Here is an 18,777-nt window from a genome sequence, read left to right on the forward strand (position 1 = left end):
ATGAAATTATTTACTCAAAATGTTTAATATCAAGACTTTTCCATTAATTTGCTACCATAGTTATCGGTAGGCTACCCCCCCCCCTTTATTCTTCATTACTAATATTCTAACACTTCTTTGCCATACTTGCAGCAATGAGTAAACGGAATCAGGTATCCTATGTGAAGCCAGCAGAACCTACCTTTCTGGCCAAGTTCAAAAAAGATGTTGGATACAAAGAAGGTCCAACGGTGGACACAAAGGTATCTTTCTGTCTTCTGGAGTTGTGGGACTTTATTTGAAATTTAATGGGATGGTTTATTATGTGTTTGATTGAAATGGCAGTTTATATATATATACATATATATTATATATTACACACACAGTATCTCACAAAAGTGAGTACACTCCTCACCTTTTTATTATATCTTTTCATGTGATAACACTGAAGACGTGACACTGCAACAATGTAAAGTAGTGAGTGTACAGTAGAGCCCATGTGGGTGTTCCGCTCCTGGCACATTTGTGGCCAATCACGCCCGCCTCCTTACCTGATTTCCCGCGCAGTCCCGCAAGTTGTTCCCTCACAGCGTCTCTTCTCTTGCTCCGCCCAGGAACAAGGCGGAGTCGCAGGAAGTGACGTCACATCACGTGACGCCGCTTTGTTCCTGGGCGGAGCAAGATAGGAGACACTGTTATGGAGCAGCGAGAAGACAGCCTTGCGGGACTGCGCGGGATTACCGGGACCCGCAGGTACAGTGCCTGACCGCCCGCTCCCGCCCGCACCCCCAGCAAGACCGGCCGCAAGTTTTTTGGCGGGTCCCGCGGGACCCACCTCCCAATGCAGTCCTCTAGTGTACAGCCTGTATAACAGTGTCAATTTGCTGTCTCCTCCAAATAACTCAACACAAAGCCATTAATGTCTAAACCTTGGCAACAACAGTGAATACACCCCTAAGTGGAAATGTCCAAATTGGGCCCAAAGTGTCTATTTTGTGTGGCCACCATTTTTTTTTTATTTTTTTTTTTGTAAATAACGGTTTTTATTCAGATCCAAATTCAGGTAAGGGATCCAGGTGGAAGTGGAGCATAGAGCGAATGGTAGAGAATATTTGCTGCCAAAGCGGGGCTAGAAGTTGGCAAGTCCACCACATATGGAGCATGGAGCCCTCCTGACCACAGCCTCTCCAACAGAATTTAGGGTAGCCCTTGACCATGTGGGACGGAGTCAAATACCAGGGGCAGCTTATTTTTTTCTGCAATTCTAAGTGGTTCAAGCAATGGGATACCCCTTTCATCATAGCTTCCGACTCAAACCAGGAATCGGACGGAAATGTTTGGTTCAGTTCCCTCTCCCAGGCGTGCATGTGGGGCAATTTGTGTACATAAAATTTGGAGACCAACAAAAGATACCAACGGGAGATTGCTCCTTTAATCTCCGGTGCGGAACGAAATAAGGAGAGAATAGGGTGTAATTCATATGGGGATGGAGCCACGGGGGAGGTAATAGAAGATAGGGCGGGGGCGTGGCTAGCAGCCTAACAAGATGGCCGCATAAACCTGGAGCTCTGCAGGACCCTCTCCGTTTTTTACGCCTCTACCACGACTTTTTGCACCATGGGCAAACATAACAAGGTCCCTGGGACCCCGAGGTCTCAGGGGAGCAAAGACAAACATGCTGCCACTTCAGTGCGGGCGTTTTTTCACGCTGCCCAGGACCACGACTCTCGGGACTCCTTTGCCAAGATGGCGCCGTCTGCCACCAGCTCTCATGATGATGGGGCCGAGGATCACGGTGCGGACCCGCCACTTCCCGAGCAACTCCCGCTACAAGATGCGCTGCGCCTTTTGCCCACGAGGGCAGAAATGGTGCCTTTAATCGAGCAAGCCACGCAGAGTATCCGCGACGCGCTGGCCGATATCAAGGCAGATGTTCATCAGCTGGGTGACCGAGTGGCTGCCGTCGAGCACGACAACTTACAGACTGCTGCCACAGTGGATTCCCTTTCCTCGCAGATGTCCGACCAGACTACCGCATTGCGGCTCCTGGCACGCAAGGTCGAGGACCTCGACAATCGTGGACGTCGCAACAACCTGCGGGTGAGAGGGATCCCGGAATCCGTCCCCCAGTCGGACATTCCTTCTACACTTCAAGCGATATTTAATGACGCCTTGCAGAGGCCCGTCGACACGCAAATTCTCTTTGATAGGGCGCACAGGGCACTGAGATCCAGAGGGGATGCTAACGCTCCACCGCGAGATGTCATCTGCCGACTGCAGGACTACCCTTTGAAAGAGAACATCTTGAGGGCCTGTAGGCAGCGTCTGAGCCTTATCTGGGAGGGTAACTCCATCTCTATCTTCCCAGATCTCTCCCCGTCTACCCTGCAGACTCGGCGCATTTTGAAACCCCTTACCATTGCTCTCCGTGATGCATCTATACCGTACCAATGGGGCTTCCCCTTTGCGTTGATCGCTCGTCGGGATGGGGATACTTTCGTCATTCGCCAGGCGTCCGACGTTCCTCAATTTCTGCGAGACCTTGGCCTTCCGCATCTCACTATCCCTGACTGGGAAGTTTCCTTTCCGGCCCTCGCTCCGCTTCGAGACTCCACGAAGGATTGGTCTCCTAGGCCTCGTCGCACCAAGAGACAAAAGGTTCCGGACGCCTGAATTCCCTCTCCGCGTTCGACGGGTTGCCTTCTGGACCCTGCTCTTCGCATCACGCTGCACCTGACTGGCCCCTGGCTGTACGGCTTCGGTTGTGGCTGACTTTCGTCCCTACTCACCTTTGTGCCTCGGCCCGTCCATCTTCGCGGACTTGGATTCTGGTGTCCACATCATGCTCCTTACTCTGGTCCTCTCTGTTTGGTCACCAGGTATGATGGTCATGGGGTACACTTACCTGACTTACCTCTACGGAGAGACTTTATATGTCACTTGCCGGGACATTGACATTTCGTTTTTGTTTTGTTCGCAGTCGCCGTTTTTATTGTTTTTTTACCTTTGGTTTGCTTTTCTTTTGTGTTTACGTCGTCGTAGTTTTGTCCTGCGGTTATGCTTCAGCGGTCTCCTACATGATACTCGATTCCTGTGTGTTGACTACATATGCGGGCAGTTGCCTCCACTTCGCAACTTGTATTTTATGGTTTGCACCTTTTCTGGTTTCAATGTGCCCCTTTCGGTTATCTCATGTTTATATTCACACATTACGGTCTTCGGGGTTCTCTCCTCTTCATGCCCTAGCCCCCTTCTCTTTCCGCTTTCCCCTTACTCTTTTCTCTGCAGCTATTCGGGGGCCTCCCACCTGCCCCCTCGTCTGAGGTTTGTTCCTTTGGCCGTGGCTCTGGTATACACACTCTCATGCCTCACTGCCTTTCAGTTTTTTGTCGTGGTGTTTCCTTTTTCTTTTTTTACATTTTTACATATGGAGAGGGTTCTCCTGCACCTCCTTACACATTCTTCTCCACTTCGCCTGCTTTTCCACACTTACACTACATACTACACATTCTCCCCCACAAGAGCCTACCCGCCTTGCCCTTTGGGACAGGGTCCTAGGGTTTTTGACCTCTCGCATGGTCACTTGGCTCACGATTCGTTGTGACTTCATTGGGCACCTGTTTGCCCTTTTTTGTTCTTTTTGTTTACTGTTTGTTTTATGTTTATTTGCCTTACTGGACGTGTTTATGCCTTACTTACCGCTGTTTATATCTCTGATGCTGGGTTCATATGTCTGACACTTTTGTTAAATGCACTTCCCTCAATGTGAGGGGATTAAACAAGCCACAGCAGAGATCTAAAGTGCTTCATGTTTTACATTCCTTTCGTACCAAAATTGCCTTCTTGCAAGAAACCCATTATCTTCGCACTAGAGAGCTCACACTCCGGGACAGATACTTCCAAACTGCGTTTTTTTCTAGTTCCCCCCACTCCAAGACCAAGGGCGTCGCTATCTTGCTGCATAAGGTCCTCCCGTTCCACCTTATTGATGTCTGGAGGGATGAGGAGGGTAGAGGTTTAATGGTTAAGGGTTATTTGGGGGCTCACAAAATTTCGTTGGCTACGGTTTACGCTCCAAATAGGGATCAAGTTCCCTTTCTGGTGAAATTTCTTTCTAGATTGGCGGAGTTTCAGGAGGGCATTACTGTTTATGGTGGAGACCTTAACATGGTCTTGGATCCCAGGCTCGATTGCTCTGCAGGGACTTCCCACATACCGTTTGTGAAAATTAAGCGGGTTAAGCGTATGCTTCTCCTCAATCAGCTAGTTGACGCGTGGCGGGTCCTCCACCCCTCTACCTTGGACTACACCTTCTTTCCCCCCCCTCATAATCGGTATTCCCGCATTGATTCTCTCTTCCTTTCCCATCATCATCTCTCCTACCTCCGATCCGCTGATATCGGGTCTCAGACTCTCAGCGATCACGCCCCTGTCCACCTCACCCTGTGCCTGCCTCTGCTCCCCCCACGGGTTTGGTGCTGGCGTCTCAATGAAAACTTGCTAGATGCCCCTGAGGGTATTGCGGACCTCACATCACATCTGCAACACTACTTTGAGGAAAATTGCCTTCCCGATTCCCCTTTCTCGACGGTCTGGGAGGCCCATAAAGCTGTTATTCGGGGACACCTTATTAAGTTGGGCTCGCACCGTAAGAAACTTAATCAGGCTGAGCTATCCTCTTTGTCGTGTCGCATAGCGGAACTTGAGCTGCAGCATAAAATCTCGTTGTCCGCTGCAGTCTTGGAACAGCTTCAGGCGCTTCGGTCCCGGCTTGCGACCCTTTTGGATTCTAAATTGCGGAGAAATTATCTCCTTCTCCGCAAACATTTCTATGAACTGGGTGATAAGCCTGGGAAGTTGTTGGCCCGTGCGCTGCGCGCTAAAAGAGCTGCTTCCTTTATCCCCAAGATTAGGGACGCTGGGGGCACTCTGCATCACACCACTAAGGACATAGCCGCCTGCTTCGCGTCCTTTTATCGGGAGCTTTATAACATCTCTCAGGGTCGCTCCCCTGATTCTCGTATTTCATCGCTCATGGATGGTTATTTGTCCAAGCATCTACATAAACGTATTCCGAGCGCGGATAGAGAGGTTTTAAATTCCCCGATCACTTTGGAGGAGGTTGAGCGAGCTATTAAATCCTCCCCTCAGGGTAAAAGCCCGGGCCCAGATGGGTTGACCCCCGTATATTATAGAAAGTTTTTCTCAGTACTAGGTCCACATATGGTCACCCTTTTTAATTCGCTCGCTACGGGCGGCTCCCTGGACCCCCTCTCTAATGTAGCGCATATTACGGTAATACCGAAACCTGGCAAGGACGCGGAGTTGTGCAGCAGCTATCGCCCTATCTCATTGATCAATACTGATCTTAAGGTGTTTGCGAAGGTTTTGGCTCTCAGGCTCTCACCACTTATCCCTGCCCTGGTTCATGGCGATCAGGTGGGGTTTGTCCCGGGGAGGGAAGCTAGGGATAACACGATTAAGGTTCTGGACCTGCTGGCGCAGGCGCAACATTGGCAGATTCCCTTCCTGTTAGTTTCCTTTGACGCGGAGAAGGCCTTTGATAGGGTCTCGTGGGCCTTTCTGTTCCGCGTCCTGGAGAGACTGGGGCTTGGCTCCCGCTTCCTACAGCAGGTGCGGGCACTCTACGCCGTGCCCTCGGCCTGTGTGAAGGTCAATGGAATTTTGTCAGAGCGCTTCTCGTTGGCTAATGGTACGAGACAGGGTTGCCCTCTGTCCCCCTTATTGTTTATTTTAATGTTGGAACCCCTCGCTAACGCTCTCCGCTCGAACCCCGATATCACTGGCCTTAGGGTGTCGGGGGTCGAGTATAAGCTTTCGATTTACGCGGACGATATGCTTTGCTTGCTCTCTGACCCGTTGTCGTCCCTTTCGCACGTTACGGCCGAGCTCCGGCAGTTTCAAACGGTTTCTCAGTACAAAATAAACATCCAAAAGTCTGAGATTCTGGGCTCCCACATTCCCCCGTCCCTGAAGGCATCTATTCAATCGTTATTCCCCTTTCGCTGGGTGGACGAATATTTGACCTACCTTGGGGTTCGTGTGCCCGCCGACCTGTCCGCCCTGGTTAAGGTCAACTTTGACCCACTGTTGTCTTCGGTCATAGATGACCTAAGGCGATGGTCTTTTCCGCATATTTCGTGGTTCGGTCGGGTGGGGGTACTGAAGATGAACATCCTCCCGAGGTTTTTATATCTGGTTCAGTCCCTCCCGGTATATCTCCCTAGGTCGTATCTGAGGGCGTGGCGTAGAGTGTTTACTAAGTTTGTGTGGTCTGATCGTTCCCCCAGACTCGGCTTCTCCTACCTGACCCGTCCTAGGGAGCGAGGTGGCTTGGGCCTCCCAGATGTCGAGGGGTATTGGATCGCTTCCCATGCACGTCGGGTGGTGGAGTGGGCGGCCCGCGCCCCTAAGCAGTGGGTCCAAATCGAGGAATCCTCCTTCGTGGTGGATATTTCGGCTGTACCCTGGCTGGCGGACATTCATTGCCGCCCTGCGATTCCTAGTCGTCCGACTCTGCTTCCCACGTTGCGGGTGCTTCGCACACATCTTTCGCGGTTGGGTTGGCTGGGATCCCCCAGTCATCTGTACCCGATGTCCTCCAATCCGGCCTTCCCCCCTGGTTTGGGTGCTGGTGTCATTCGCCACTTGTTGCCTGACGATGTGCGGGTTCTTCGGCTTCACCATCTTTTTTTCGGATGGTGCGCTCCGGCCGCTCTCCTCCCTGTCCCAGACTACTCCGGTGCCTTTTAGCTTAATTTTTTTCTATCATCAACTAAAACATTTCCTGTCGGCTCTTTCCCCTGCCTTTGACTCGGCTCGTCCGCATACCCCTTTTGAAATTATTTGTTCGGACAGGACCCGTCATGCCCACCTTTTATCCACCATGTATACTTTATATGTTTCGCACCGGTCTCAGGCTAAGCCATATTTCCTCGGACTGTGGGAGAGGGACCTGGGTCTCTCCCTGGCTGATGAGGATTGGTCCAAAGTAATCCTTCTCACCCATAAGGGGGCAACCTCTTCTAAACTGCAGGAAACGTCCTATAAACTACTTACTAGGTGGTACAAGGTCCCGGCGGAGCTTCACCACTTCCTTCCTCAGGTTTCTCCGCAATGTTGGAGATGCGACGCGGGCGTTGGCTCCTATCTCCACATTTGGTGGGCTTGCCCTCTGATACGGCCCTTCTGGGATATTGTGGAAGCGGTACTCAGGGAGGTTGTAGATCCCGTTTTTTGTCTTACTTCTGGGGGAGCCCTCCTTAACGTCACGCAGTCGAGTCTGGGATCCTATAAACGCTCTCTGGTCATTCACCTCCTTAATGCCGCCAGAGCCACTGTCCCTAGGTTCTGGAAACAACCCCTCGCTCCTCCGATCTCTGCTTGGCTGTCATACGTTAACTTCCTCTGTCAAATGGAGGATCTGGTGATGTCCTCTAGGGGCTCTGGCTGTGCCAACCATTTGAAGTGGCTGCCCTGGCAGACCTTCCTCGGATCTCCTGCCTTCCAGAGGATCTTACCCCAGGCTTCAGGCTCATGAATAGCCAGTTCTTACAGAACTCTGTTGTGGTTACATGGATTTGTCTTTCGCTGTACCTATGTTCGTTCTCCAGCTCTACTTACCTTTGGCGTCATGTTTTTCTCACGTCCTTTTATTTGTTACCTCGTTTTATGTTCCTTAGCCTGTCTCGGTTTAATCCGGGTCGCTAGATCATCGGCTCTCCTGATTATGGTTTTCTCTGTTACACAAGCCGACTGTCATTTGAGAGGATTTTACATGTATGGGTTTTTGCTATGTGTCTGATTTGCCCTCTCATTACGGTGTTCTTACTACTGTGCCTGATGGTTGTGTTATTACTTGTCACGTGGCCCACACCACTATTTGGTTTATTGTGCCTTACATCTTTTTTATAACTGGTGTCTGTGTTGTACTGTTTTTACTCTCTTTTTCAATAAACTGAGACTTGTAAAAAAAAAAAATAGAAGATAGGGCATGACGTATCTGTAAATATAGGCCGGTATGTTAGAGGAGGCATGGAACATAAGGGTTTGAGAGAGAATGCAAGCCTCATGATATGACTTAATATGTGGGACCCCCAATCCCCCACAAAGTCTGGGAGAGAACCTAGTGGAATTGGCAACACGGGATTTACCCTTCTGTTTTGTGAAGTCAATGAAGAAGGACTGTATAGAATGTAGTAAAGAGGGAGGGGGAGGGATAGGGACTGTGCGTAGGACATATAGGAGTTTGGGTAGGGCAGTCATTTTCAGTGCATTAATGCGCCCCAGCCAAGACAATTCAAAGCCCTTCCAACGTGAGATGTCCCTTTTGACTTGTCGCCACATAGAAATTAAGTTGTAAGCATAGAGGGATCGTATGTGTGTAGTCAGGTGAATACCTAAGTATGTTAAGGAGGATTCCCTCCAATCAAAAGGATAGAGAATAGTGTCCATGTTGAGGCAAAGGGCTTGAGTTTTTGAAATGTTACGTTTGTGGTATGAAAATGATGCATACTTTTCAAATTGTAGCAGTAAGGCAGGAAGAGATGTCAAGGGGGAGGTAATAGACGGTAAGACATCGTCTGCAAAAAGGCCCAGGGTACACGGGGAGTCGGGAGTCATTGGGAAGCCTGAGATGAGAGGGTCCTGTCGAATACTTTCCGCTAGTGGTTCAAGTGCGAGGGCGTATAGGAGAGGGGATAAGGGGCAGCCTTGCTGGGTGCCATTAGTTATAGGGAAAGGACGGGAGTGAAAACCTAGCATGGAGATGCAAGCCGAAGGTAAGGAGTAGAGAGCTAATATGGCTTGGGTAAATGAGGGGGGGAGGCCAAATTTAAGGAGGGTTGCTTGGAGGAATTGCCAATGGAGCCTATCGAAGGCTTTTTCTGCGTCAAATTATATAAGGAGAGTGGGAATTTTGCGGAGATTAGCAGCCCAGATCACGTTAATGAATTTGCGCGTGTTGTCCGAGGATTGACGTCCTCTGACAAAACCCACCTGGTCGGCGTGCAATAGGAATGGGAGTAGAGGAGCCAGTCTATTGGCGAGGATCTTGGCATATATTTTAATGTCATTATTAAGAAGAGATATGGGCCTATAGTTAGAGCAGCTGTCAGTGGGTTTGCCTGGCTTGGGTATAGTAATAACATGAGCACGAAGGTTTTCCAAGGGAATCAGTCCTGAGGTCATGTAAGAGCGAAAGAGGGTTAGCATGAAGGGACCTAAGGTAGAAAGGTAGATACTATAGTAGGAGGACGTAAACCCATCCGGTCCCGGGGCAGAATTATTTTTAAATTGAGTGATGGCCTTCTCTATTTCGCGGAGTTCTATAGGGGCGTCGATGTCCTCAGCTATGTGTGAGGGGATAGAGGGATGTTGGAAGAAGAAGGGTGAGGAGAAGGGTGTGAGTTGCGGAGGTTGTAAAGCTGAGTGTAGAAGTCTGCAAAGATGTTAACCATTTGAGATGGGTTGGAAATTTTACGTCCCATGGATGGCCACCATTTTTTTCCAGCACTGCCTTAACCCTCTTGAGCATGGAGTTCACCAGAGTTTCACAGGTTGCCACTGGAGTCCTCTTCCCCCTCCTCCAGGACGATATCACGGAGCTGGTGGATGTTAGAGACCTTGCGCCTCCCCACCTTCCGTTTGAGGATGCCCCACAGATGCTCAATAGAGTTTAGGTCTGGAGACATGCTTGGCCAGTCCATCACCTTTACCTGGCGACAAGTCAAAGCAAGGCAGTTGTCATCTTGGGGGGTGTTTGGGGTCGTTATCATGTTGGAATACTGCCCTGCGGCCCAGTCTGTGCTCTGCTTCAGTATGTCACAGTACATGTTTGTCTTGGTTCCCTCAATGAACTGTAGCTCCCTCATGCAGGCCCAGACCATGACATTCCCACCATCATGTTTGACTGTAGGCAAGACACACTTGTCTTTGTACTCCTCACCTGGTTGCCGCCATGCACACTTGACACCATCTGAATCAAATTCCAGTTTATCTTGGTCTCATTGGACTGCAGGACATGGTTCCAGTCTGCTTGTCAATAAAATAAATAGCTAAAGAATATATGAAAATTTAATTATTCCAACAATGTCACCACAACTTCATAAGCAGAACCATCCAGTTCCATGAATAAAATCACAAATAAAAAAACCTTGTGCCCCTCCTGCTCAAAATATACATTAAAAAATGTATCTTCCCCCCAAAGTACAGAAAATAAGAAAGAAAAAAAAAAAAGTGTAGACTGTATGGGGGTCCTTTCACGCCCTTATAAAATAGCAAAACGCTCCTCTATGAGGACTAAAATCTACATAGCAAGTTTTTTTCATTAGCTTTTGTAGATGAGTATAAAGATTTTTCAAATAAGATATGATCGGTTAACAGCCATTGTCATGAATGGTACAAAATTTGAAAAACCGTCTGTCACGAAGGGGTTAATGTGCACGTATTAATACGTTATATAAAGCTGTAAAAACCTCAGACATTTAAAACAGCCTGTTTGTTAAACTATTTTCCAAAAAAAATAAAATGAAATGTTGGCAAAACATGGACATTATTGGAAAATGGTTATGTAGTAAAATGCAAGTGCATAGCTAGTACCGCTTTGCTTAACCCCTTAACGTCCATTGCTGGGTCAGGCACGTCATGCAAAACGGTCACTTAACGACCTATGACGTGCCTGACACATCATGAGACTTAAACAAGCTTAGAAAGTGATCAACGATCACTTTCTTGGCTTAAACGGTGTTGCTGTAATGCCTCGATGTCGAGGCATTCAGCAACACCTAGATCGGCATGATGGGCCATGTCTGGCCCCTCCCCGTGGCGTCAACATCCGCCATACATTGTATGGCGGCGGACGCCCATTTTAAAAGCGTTTAGGAGGCGATCAACGATCGCCTCCTAAACTTCAATGGTGTCGCTGGAATCCCTCGATCAGGAGGCATCCAGTGACACCAAATACTTACCCCAGGGCGGGCTGTGACCGCTCCGGAGAGCGGTCACACCCGCAGCTGCACGCAGTCTTCGCCATCCGCAAGATGGCGGCGGCCCGGGAAAAAAAAATTAAGTTGAAAAAGTTTGCTAGAGGGTCTCCAGACCCTCTAGACAACTCTGGCTCCACTTGCAGGTTGAATACAGGTACTGCATTCAACCATACAAGTCAATGGAGCCCAGCTTTCTAATCACTGTGATTAGTAAAATATTTAAAAAAGAAAAAGCTTAAAAAAAAACATGGTAACATTTAAAAATTATTATGCTTTAGAGGAACTATCCAGTTTCAGCAAAATGTAAAAAAAAAAGTCCAAGAAGAGTAAAATTATAATAAAAAAATAAAGTTTATTATTATGAGCAAGTGCTAAAATTAGCGCTGTATCTTCCCAAAAATCCTGACATGGAAAAATTTAAATAAAAGCATTTCAGATACCCAAGGGGTGTCTAATTTAAAAAAATTAATGGTTTGATGGGGTAAATTGGAGTGGCCGGGCTCAAAGATAGGGCATAGGCACAGACTGACCGAAATGGGGGGGGGGGAAGCGCACTTCCAAAATGTGGCATTCTAACCCCAAACACCAGACAAACCCATACATGTGGGGTATGACTGAACTCGGTTCCTGAACACATATTAAGGTGTTGTTTGATAGTGACGTATACCTGGAGCTATAAATTTATACCCAAAGTACAATTTGTGTGGAAAAAAAAAATACTACCACAAAGTGTGGCGAAGGCTGGTGGTAGAATCTGATGCATGGAAAGGGTTAAATACTACCATTTTAAGTACCTTGGGGTGTCTAGTTTTCAAAAATATATGGTTTTATGAGGTAAATTGTAGTGGCCAGGCTCAAAGATAGGGCATAGGCACAGACTGAGCAAAATAGGGAAAAAAAAGCGAACTTCCCAAATGTGGCCTTTTAACCCAAAACAGCAGTCAAACCCATGCATGGGTGATATCACTGTACTCGAGAGATGTTGTTGAACACATATTAGGGTGTTGTTTGATAGTGACGTATACCTGGAGCTATAAATGTATACCCAAAGTACAATTTGTGTAAAAAAAAATTTACCAAAAAAATACTACCACAGTTTGACAAAGACTGGTGGTAGAATTAGTGCATGGAAAGAGTTAAAATTCTAGCATTTGAAATACCTTGGGGTGTCTAGTTTTCAAAAATATATGATTTGATGGGGTAAATTGCATTGGCCGGCTTCAAAGATACCCGAAATGGCACATGGGGGAAGAATTACCAGATTTGGAAAAAATGGTTTTGAAATAGCAAAACGCTACTTGTACTTAATGCTCCATAACGTGCAGAAAAAAGCAAAAAAAACCATAAAAACCTTGGGTATTTCTAAACTCAGGACAAATAGTAGAATATATTTAGTAGGTTTTTTCATTAGCTTTTTTGGATGAGTAAAAGATTTTTGCGGTAAAAGTCAGAAAATGTGTTGTTTTTTTACATTTTTCATCATATTTTATTATTTTTTTTATGGGAAATTAGATAATATGATTAAAACAATGGTATCTAAAGAAAGCCCTTCTTGTCCTGAAAAAAACAACATAGAATTTGTGTGGGTTCACTAAATGAGTGAAGAGAAAATTACATCTAAACACGAACACCGCAAAAGTGTTAAAACAGCCTCGGTCCCAATGGTACAAAAGGTAAAACACAGCCTGGTCCTTAAGGGGTTAAACATTATTTTTTTTATCCCAGTTTTTGCAATTTTTTTATAACTGTATTTAATTTCCAAACAAAGACATTTGAAACATCCCAAACCTTTTAAATCTCGTATTATAACCCTTGAAACTTAGAAATAATTGGGTCGTCGCTGTCTGTTCAAACTGTTCGTGGATTCATAAATTTCCAAAGGTCCTGTGCATTTGTATTGGCTATATTACCTACTGTAGGAATATATCAGAGTATTTCCCCCGTTTTTTTTTCACAGCGTCAGGAACTTCCTGTGTTTGCAGATGACGGTGATGGCAGTGATAAGGAAGATGAGCTGCCCCAGGTGGTAGTGCTTAAGAAAGGTGACCTTTCAGAAGAGGAAGTGATGAAAATTAAACAGCAAGTTAAAGAAAGTTCTAAAGGTTTGTACACAAAGGCTTATTCCGATATATATATAATTGATAATATATAATATAATTGATAAAACCACACGCTCTTCCTTATTGGAAAATATTTTGCAAATATAGTTGCAAATTTGAAAAGCATGTAGACATTTTGCATTGAAGATACTAAGAAGACTTTCCATCGCTTTGAGTAATGTCCTAATGCTGACTACATTATAATGGACTCTGTAGAGAATGTTTAATAATAAAATACCTTGTGTACAATAAAATGAATCTAGTATCTGTTAAAAAAAAAAAAAAAATGTCGTTTATAAGAAGATGTTTAAAGTCTCTCTTACACTAAGCTGATCTTGTATCCAGCCTTTATGTGAAGTCTTAGAGAAGGAACGTGTACGGCGTTATATATACAATGGTGCTGAATTTGAGGTATATTCTAATCAACATAGCAGCAGATGGAATGGTCCACAGGAGGTTTCCATTTGTTGCGATGGTGATAAGGCTACTTTTCAAACTGTGCAGCAGTTTCCATGGATGCATAACTTCTTTGGACCTCATATTGGAATTTCTATAGCCTTTTTTTCTCCATTAGATGGCAGCAAAGCCTGGGAAGTGCAAAATGACCATTGAAAAGTTGTGTTATATGATAAGAACATTAGCAGATACTCTTATTGGACTCATTTGATATTTATTGAGCTGAACAGGCAATCTGCAATCAATAAATTCAAGCACACGGTGGTGTTTATTTTTATTCCTTATGTAGGTGAGGAATCGGCCCCTGCAGACGGAAGGATCATGTTTAAGAAGCCTGAAAAACGCATCTCTGGTGACAAGTTCTCGGGCATTAGTGCAAGTTCCACAAAGAAGAAAAAACAAGAAGAAATTCAGGAGTCACCAAGTAGCAAATCAAGCCAGAAACAAGTGCGAAATAGTAGTTTACTTTCGTTTGACGATGAAGATGATGAAAATTAGCATTTATTCAAACATGACTGTTGGTGTTTCCAAGCTGATAAACAGGCTGTAAATGTTAAAGTAAATGACTGGCTTATATTTTCCATGAATGGTTTTATTTTGTTGTGTTTTACCCATGATGGCACAAAGTAGTGTTTCCACTTCTGTAAAATATTCCTGTAGGGATTGTGTGTGCGTGTGTTTTTTTTTTTTTTTTTAAAGTGGCTTTTCTTTTTGTATTTTTTAAAGACAAGTCTATTTTTGTAGACTGGGAACAGATTGCTAATAAAATGTAAATGTAAGTCCTTCTTGCTCATTTTTGTTTCAAGAATGATGACAATAGGTCCTCTTGAATAGTATAGTTTATTTGCAAGGTGCATGTGTGTAGAATTTTGGGATAAGAGGACTAAGTTCACTTGAGCACGAATTAGAATGTGTGCAATTGCCTAGTAAATAAAACTGTGTGATTGGACTTAAGACTTTTAATTCAGTTAGAGCATTACAATAGCTTTTCCCAAAATGTCCCAATTATTTTCTTCCCGTCATGCATTCTCTTGCTACTGTTCTCTACTTCTGTCATGTCTTTCTGTGCACGGACCTTTCAGGTTCTTGGGATCTACTCATTTTGTTACATTAATAAAGCGCCAGCAGATTCCAGAGCACTGTTACAATAGAGTACAGTCAAAGTAAATACGACAATTTAAATATCATTAACCCCTTCAGGACCGGCTTAATGATGAGAGCAGTTTTGCTATGTCTTTATTCAACTGTGATTGCCCGCGCAGGGCTTTCTTTTGAATTAATAATTATATATATATATATATATATATATATAACCATCATTTATTATTATTATTATACTTTATTTATAAAGCGCCGACAGATTATAAAGCGCCGACAGGACTCCTGGGCAGACAGCAGCAGCAGCGCCCCCACGATCACCGCGATTGTGGTGATGTGGGGGCGTTTTTTGGAGGAGACGTACCTGGTACGTCCCGGTCTACCGGTGACTGTTAACCAGGAAGTACCAGGTACGTCCCGGTACTGAAGGGGTTAAAATGAATGATGCACATCGCTGTTTCTAAACAAGATTTTTTTAAAATGTGGTATGCTGGGAGTTGGGTCCCAATAGCGACCAGAAAAAGAAAAACTACTGAACGAAAGTATATATTTTTTGAAAGTTGACATCCCAAAGTATTTTACTTGGGGCATTTTAACACTTTTATTTAACCATTTTAGCGCCAACCTCTCAATTCGTTTTTAACAAACAATTTCTAGCCAAATACAGTATTTCAGTACATTTCCCTTGGTACATTAAATTACTGAAACAACTTGTGATTTGTATCATTGCGGTTTTCAAACATGGAATTTTGACAGATCAGTTTGCTGGGTCCATGTCGCATTTGAGACACTGTAGAGGTCCATTATTTCAATTTAACCCCTCAAAGTCACCCCCTTACTTTTCAGTTTAGTGAAAATATGGGTTAGCTGATAACATTAGGGGTAACACTTGGATCCTGGTGATTGATAGTTATCATTACATTTAGATGAAAGGTTACAGTACTGTATCGTGTTGGTGTTAGGGATAATTATAAGAATAGGTCCCTGGCTATTGAAGTGAGATGGATCAATGATCAGTGACCAAAACGGTCATTAATCAGTGGTCACGGTCACATAGCATTTTATTAGGTTACCTATATATTGTATTTTTGACAAGTTTAAGCCATCATGATCAGGTAATAATGATGTATTACATTTTTTAATTATTTTTTTATTACCTTAGATGACCCCTCTCTTTTCCCCTGGCAGGGTCATCCAGGGGCTGTCATGATGATCAGACCCCTTATATTGGCTAGGAGTGATCTGTTCTCATCATCGGTCCACTTTTGATTGGTTCTGCAGCAGTGTGAACTGCAGCAGACCCTGAACTCACAACAATTGACCTGGAAGCACTCTTGACTTCCAGGTCGGTGCTGCTTTTTTTTTTTTTTTTTTTTTTTTTTTTTAAACTCTTTCAGTGCTGATGCTCCTTAGGAGTACAAAATTGACTGATATTTAGTCCCCACAAGCTTGTGGGGAAACATATTAACCCCTACAATCCCGTGGTTGTCTCACACATAATCGTGGCATTTAAGGGGTTAACACTGCACAATCGCTCTTAATGGGCTGATCGGGCAGCAGGGGAGGGTTGGGGCTGGTCTCCAAACTCATGTGGAGACCAAATAAACTTTCAGTCCTGAAGCTGCCATAGGCAGATGTTTGTTTTGCATACATACTGGACCCCACTGTGTATGTTAAAGTGGGGTATGCCTGTAGTTGATATTTTCCCTAGTTTCATCAAAGTGTATTAACCCATTAAGAACCAAGGATTTTCCTGGTTCAATGACCAGAGCATTTTTTCAATTTTTGATGATCTTCCTCTTTAAATTTTAACACACCCATAAAAGCTATATAATGTTTTAAAAAGGACAGTTAGAGCTTTCTTTGTATATATACCTACAGTGCATTGTGAAAGTATTCACCCTCTTGCCATTTTTCCTATTTTGTTGCATTACAACCTGGAATTAAAATGGATTTGTTGGGGGTTTGTATCATTTGATTTACACAACACTTTGAAGATGTAAAATATTTTTTTATTGTGAAATAAGACAAAAAACCCAAACCTTTTACAGCAAATACAGCTGCTAGTCTTTTGGGGATCTCTATAAGCTTGGCACACCTAGCCACCAGGATTTTTGCCCATTCTTTAAGGCAAAATTGCTCCAGCTCCTTCAAGTTGGATGGGCTCCACTAGTGTACAACAATCTTTAAGTAATACCACACATTCTTAATTGGATTGATGTCTGGGCTTTGACTAGTCAATCCCAAGACATTTAAATGTTTCCAATTAAACCACATTTCCTTGGAATTTTGACATGTAGTCATCCTGCCCCCATGTCTTATTATGGACATCTTTGAAGCCGGCTGGTTCCATTTACCCCCATCAAACCATGTGTTTTTGAAAGTAGACAACCGTGGGTATTTTAAATGGTAGCAACAAATTCCATGGAGTATACTTTTAAAACAAATATCACCAAAATGACAAACAAAATGCACAAGCTGTATGTAGTTTCCATTAATACATTATGTTCTGCAAGATGTTGTTTCAGCCCTTTTAGTTCTGATATATTTAAGAACCTCTGTATTTTTGGTTTTGAAAATATCTTTTATCCCTGACGAGGCATGCTGAAGAAGCATAATAGGCGGTTTTATATCTTGTGTTTCATGGACAGCAATTTTTCTCTATTTACACCCTCCCTTCTGCAAAACTTAATTTCAAATTATCAATAAGCAGCCTAATCTATGCTGTCTATTTTCCTACAGCAATTATAAAGCCCCTTCCCCTGCTGTTCCTCATCTTGAGCTCTTTTTTCTTGTTGATAGCTTACTCTTGCTCCCTCGTCTTTACGTTTCCATCCACGCTGAGCTTATTTCTATATTCCACAGTTTAGCAGCTCAGTAATTGGAACGTTCTTCAAATAATACCATATGATCGATAAAGAACCAGCGGGGAGATGGTCTGTGGCTAGAACCATTACATCCCTTTACATGCTGGCAACAGCCAGCATTCCCATTTAATAGGCGACGTGCAGTTTTTTCTTCAATGCTGTTGTTTTAATCTATTGTGAATTCACAAGATATTATTCTCTTAAATGTTTGCTAATGCATCTTATTTTATAATAAAGTCTATAAAAGTAAAGTATGGCAGTGTGTTTCCACAAAGTACATTGGGGCTCTAGGTAGTTAGAAGGCTGTCATCCGTAGCACTGAAAAATATTTCTTTCCGCCTCTATCTCGTACTTACTTATAAATATATTTACCAGCCTAAGTCCAGTGAATAAGCAGGTGAATGACAGCCAAACATAGCATACACAAAAACAGCATTGTTACAGTAAATTTTCTCGATCTGCAAACCAGGAGCGTGCCATTGTAGGTAGTTTTGATTGCATTTCATATTCAAACATTATTTCTTCAGAGGAGAAATAGTAGAACAAGAGGTCATCATCTAAAATTAGAAAGTGAGTGGCTTAGAGGTAATGTAAGGAAGCTTTATTTTTTTCTGGGAGGGTGGTAAATAAGTAAAACATCATCTTAGCAGAAGTGGCAGAGGTTAAAATAGTAAGCAAATTTAAAAATCCATGGGGCAGACATACAGCTTTCCTCAATCTAAGTGTAGACAAAGGACTGATTAAGGTTGGAGTCTTTACATCAGGAATAATGGAGAGACTAGATGGGCTGGGTGGTTCTTATCTGCTGTATAATTCTGTTTCTATGGCCACATTAAACTGATTATATATGGTAATGCTAGTGATGTTCCTTTTCCCCCCATAGATTTAATCAGAGGGTAAACACTGGGTGATTAAAAATGATACATACTATTTTTTACCCCAAGGCAGTACGATACGTGTTTGTGTTTGTCTAGTAGATGTGGTTTAGATTAAAAAAAACCAAAAACTTAATCTAATAGGCTGTTGTCAAACAATTTGGAAACAAATTACACACTTTTATGCATAAAAAGACCACATTTTGTAACATCTGTTTTTAAAATGAAACAAGTAATATAAACTATGGTGGAGGTCCACCTTTAATGGGTACAATTCCAATTACTTTCTGCTTGTGTTAATGTTATTTTTTGTGTTTTTTAATAAGAATTTACTAGTAAGGTACCAAAGGAACTTAACACTAGTAGTGTGCATAATAAGAGGCCATTGGAAGAGGCC

The 18,777-nt window shown here is 43.9% G+C and overlaps 1 protein-coding gene across 3 annotated transcripts; it reads left to right on the forward strand.

The window, feature by feature from the left end:
- Positions 1-134: 134 nt before the first annotated feature.
- On the forward strand, positions 135-14,038 carry LOC149286618 (uncharacterized protein KIAA1143 homolog). Of its 3 annotated transcripts, none has more exons than XM_089493852.1 (3): positions 135-242; positions 12,916-13,087; positions 13,830-14,038. In XM_089493852.1, exons 1-3 carry the CDS (start codon positions 135-137, stop codon positions 14,036-14,038), a joined length of 489 nt encoding a protein of 162 aa, XP_089349978.1. The 3 variants fall into 3 exon arrangements, with proteins under 3 accessions (XP_089349978.1, XP_089349979.1, XP_089349980.1); XM_089493853.1 differs by having other exon boundaries at positions 12,943-13,087; XM_089493854.1 differs by having other exon boundaries at positions 12,943-13,078.
- The last annotated feature ends 4,739 nt before the right edge of the window (positions 14,039-18,777 follow it).

The sequence above is a fragment of the Sceloporus occidentalis genome, unplaced genomic scaffold (genome assembly GCF_023333645.1).
Source record: "Sceloporus occidentalis isolate IW3139 unplaced genomic scaffold, rSceOcc1.0.p SCAF_67, whole genome shotgun sequence".
Lineage (NCBI taxonomy): Eukaryota > Metazoa > Chordata > Lepidosauria > Squamata > Phrynosomatidae > Sceloporus > Sceloporus occidentalis.

What these genes read in the sequence shown, in the direction of transcription:
- LOC149286618 (XM_089493852.1), top strand. Translation starts at nt 135, where the DNA reads ATGAGTAAACGGAATCAGGTATCCTATGTGAAGCCAGCAGAACCTACC. An exon ending in GTCCAACGGTGGACACAAAG is followed by an intron (nt 243 to 12,915) that starts GTATCTTTCTGT and finishes GGAATATATCAG; the next exon opens with AGTATTTCCCCCGTTTTTTT. An exon ending in AGTTAAAGAAAGTTCTAAAG is followed by an intron (nt 13,088 to 13,829) that starts GTTTGTACACAA and finishes TTCCTTATGTAG; the next exon opens with GTGAGGAATCGGCCCCTGCA.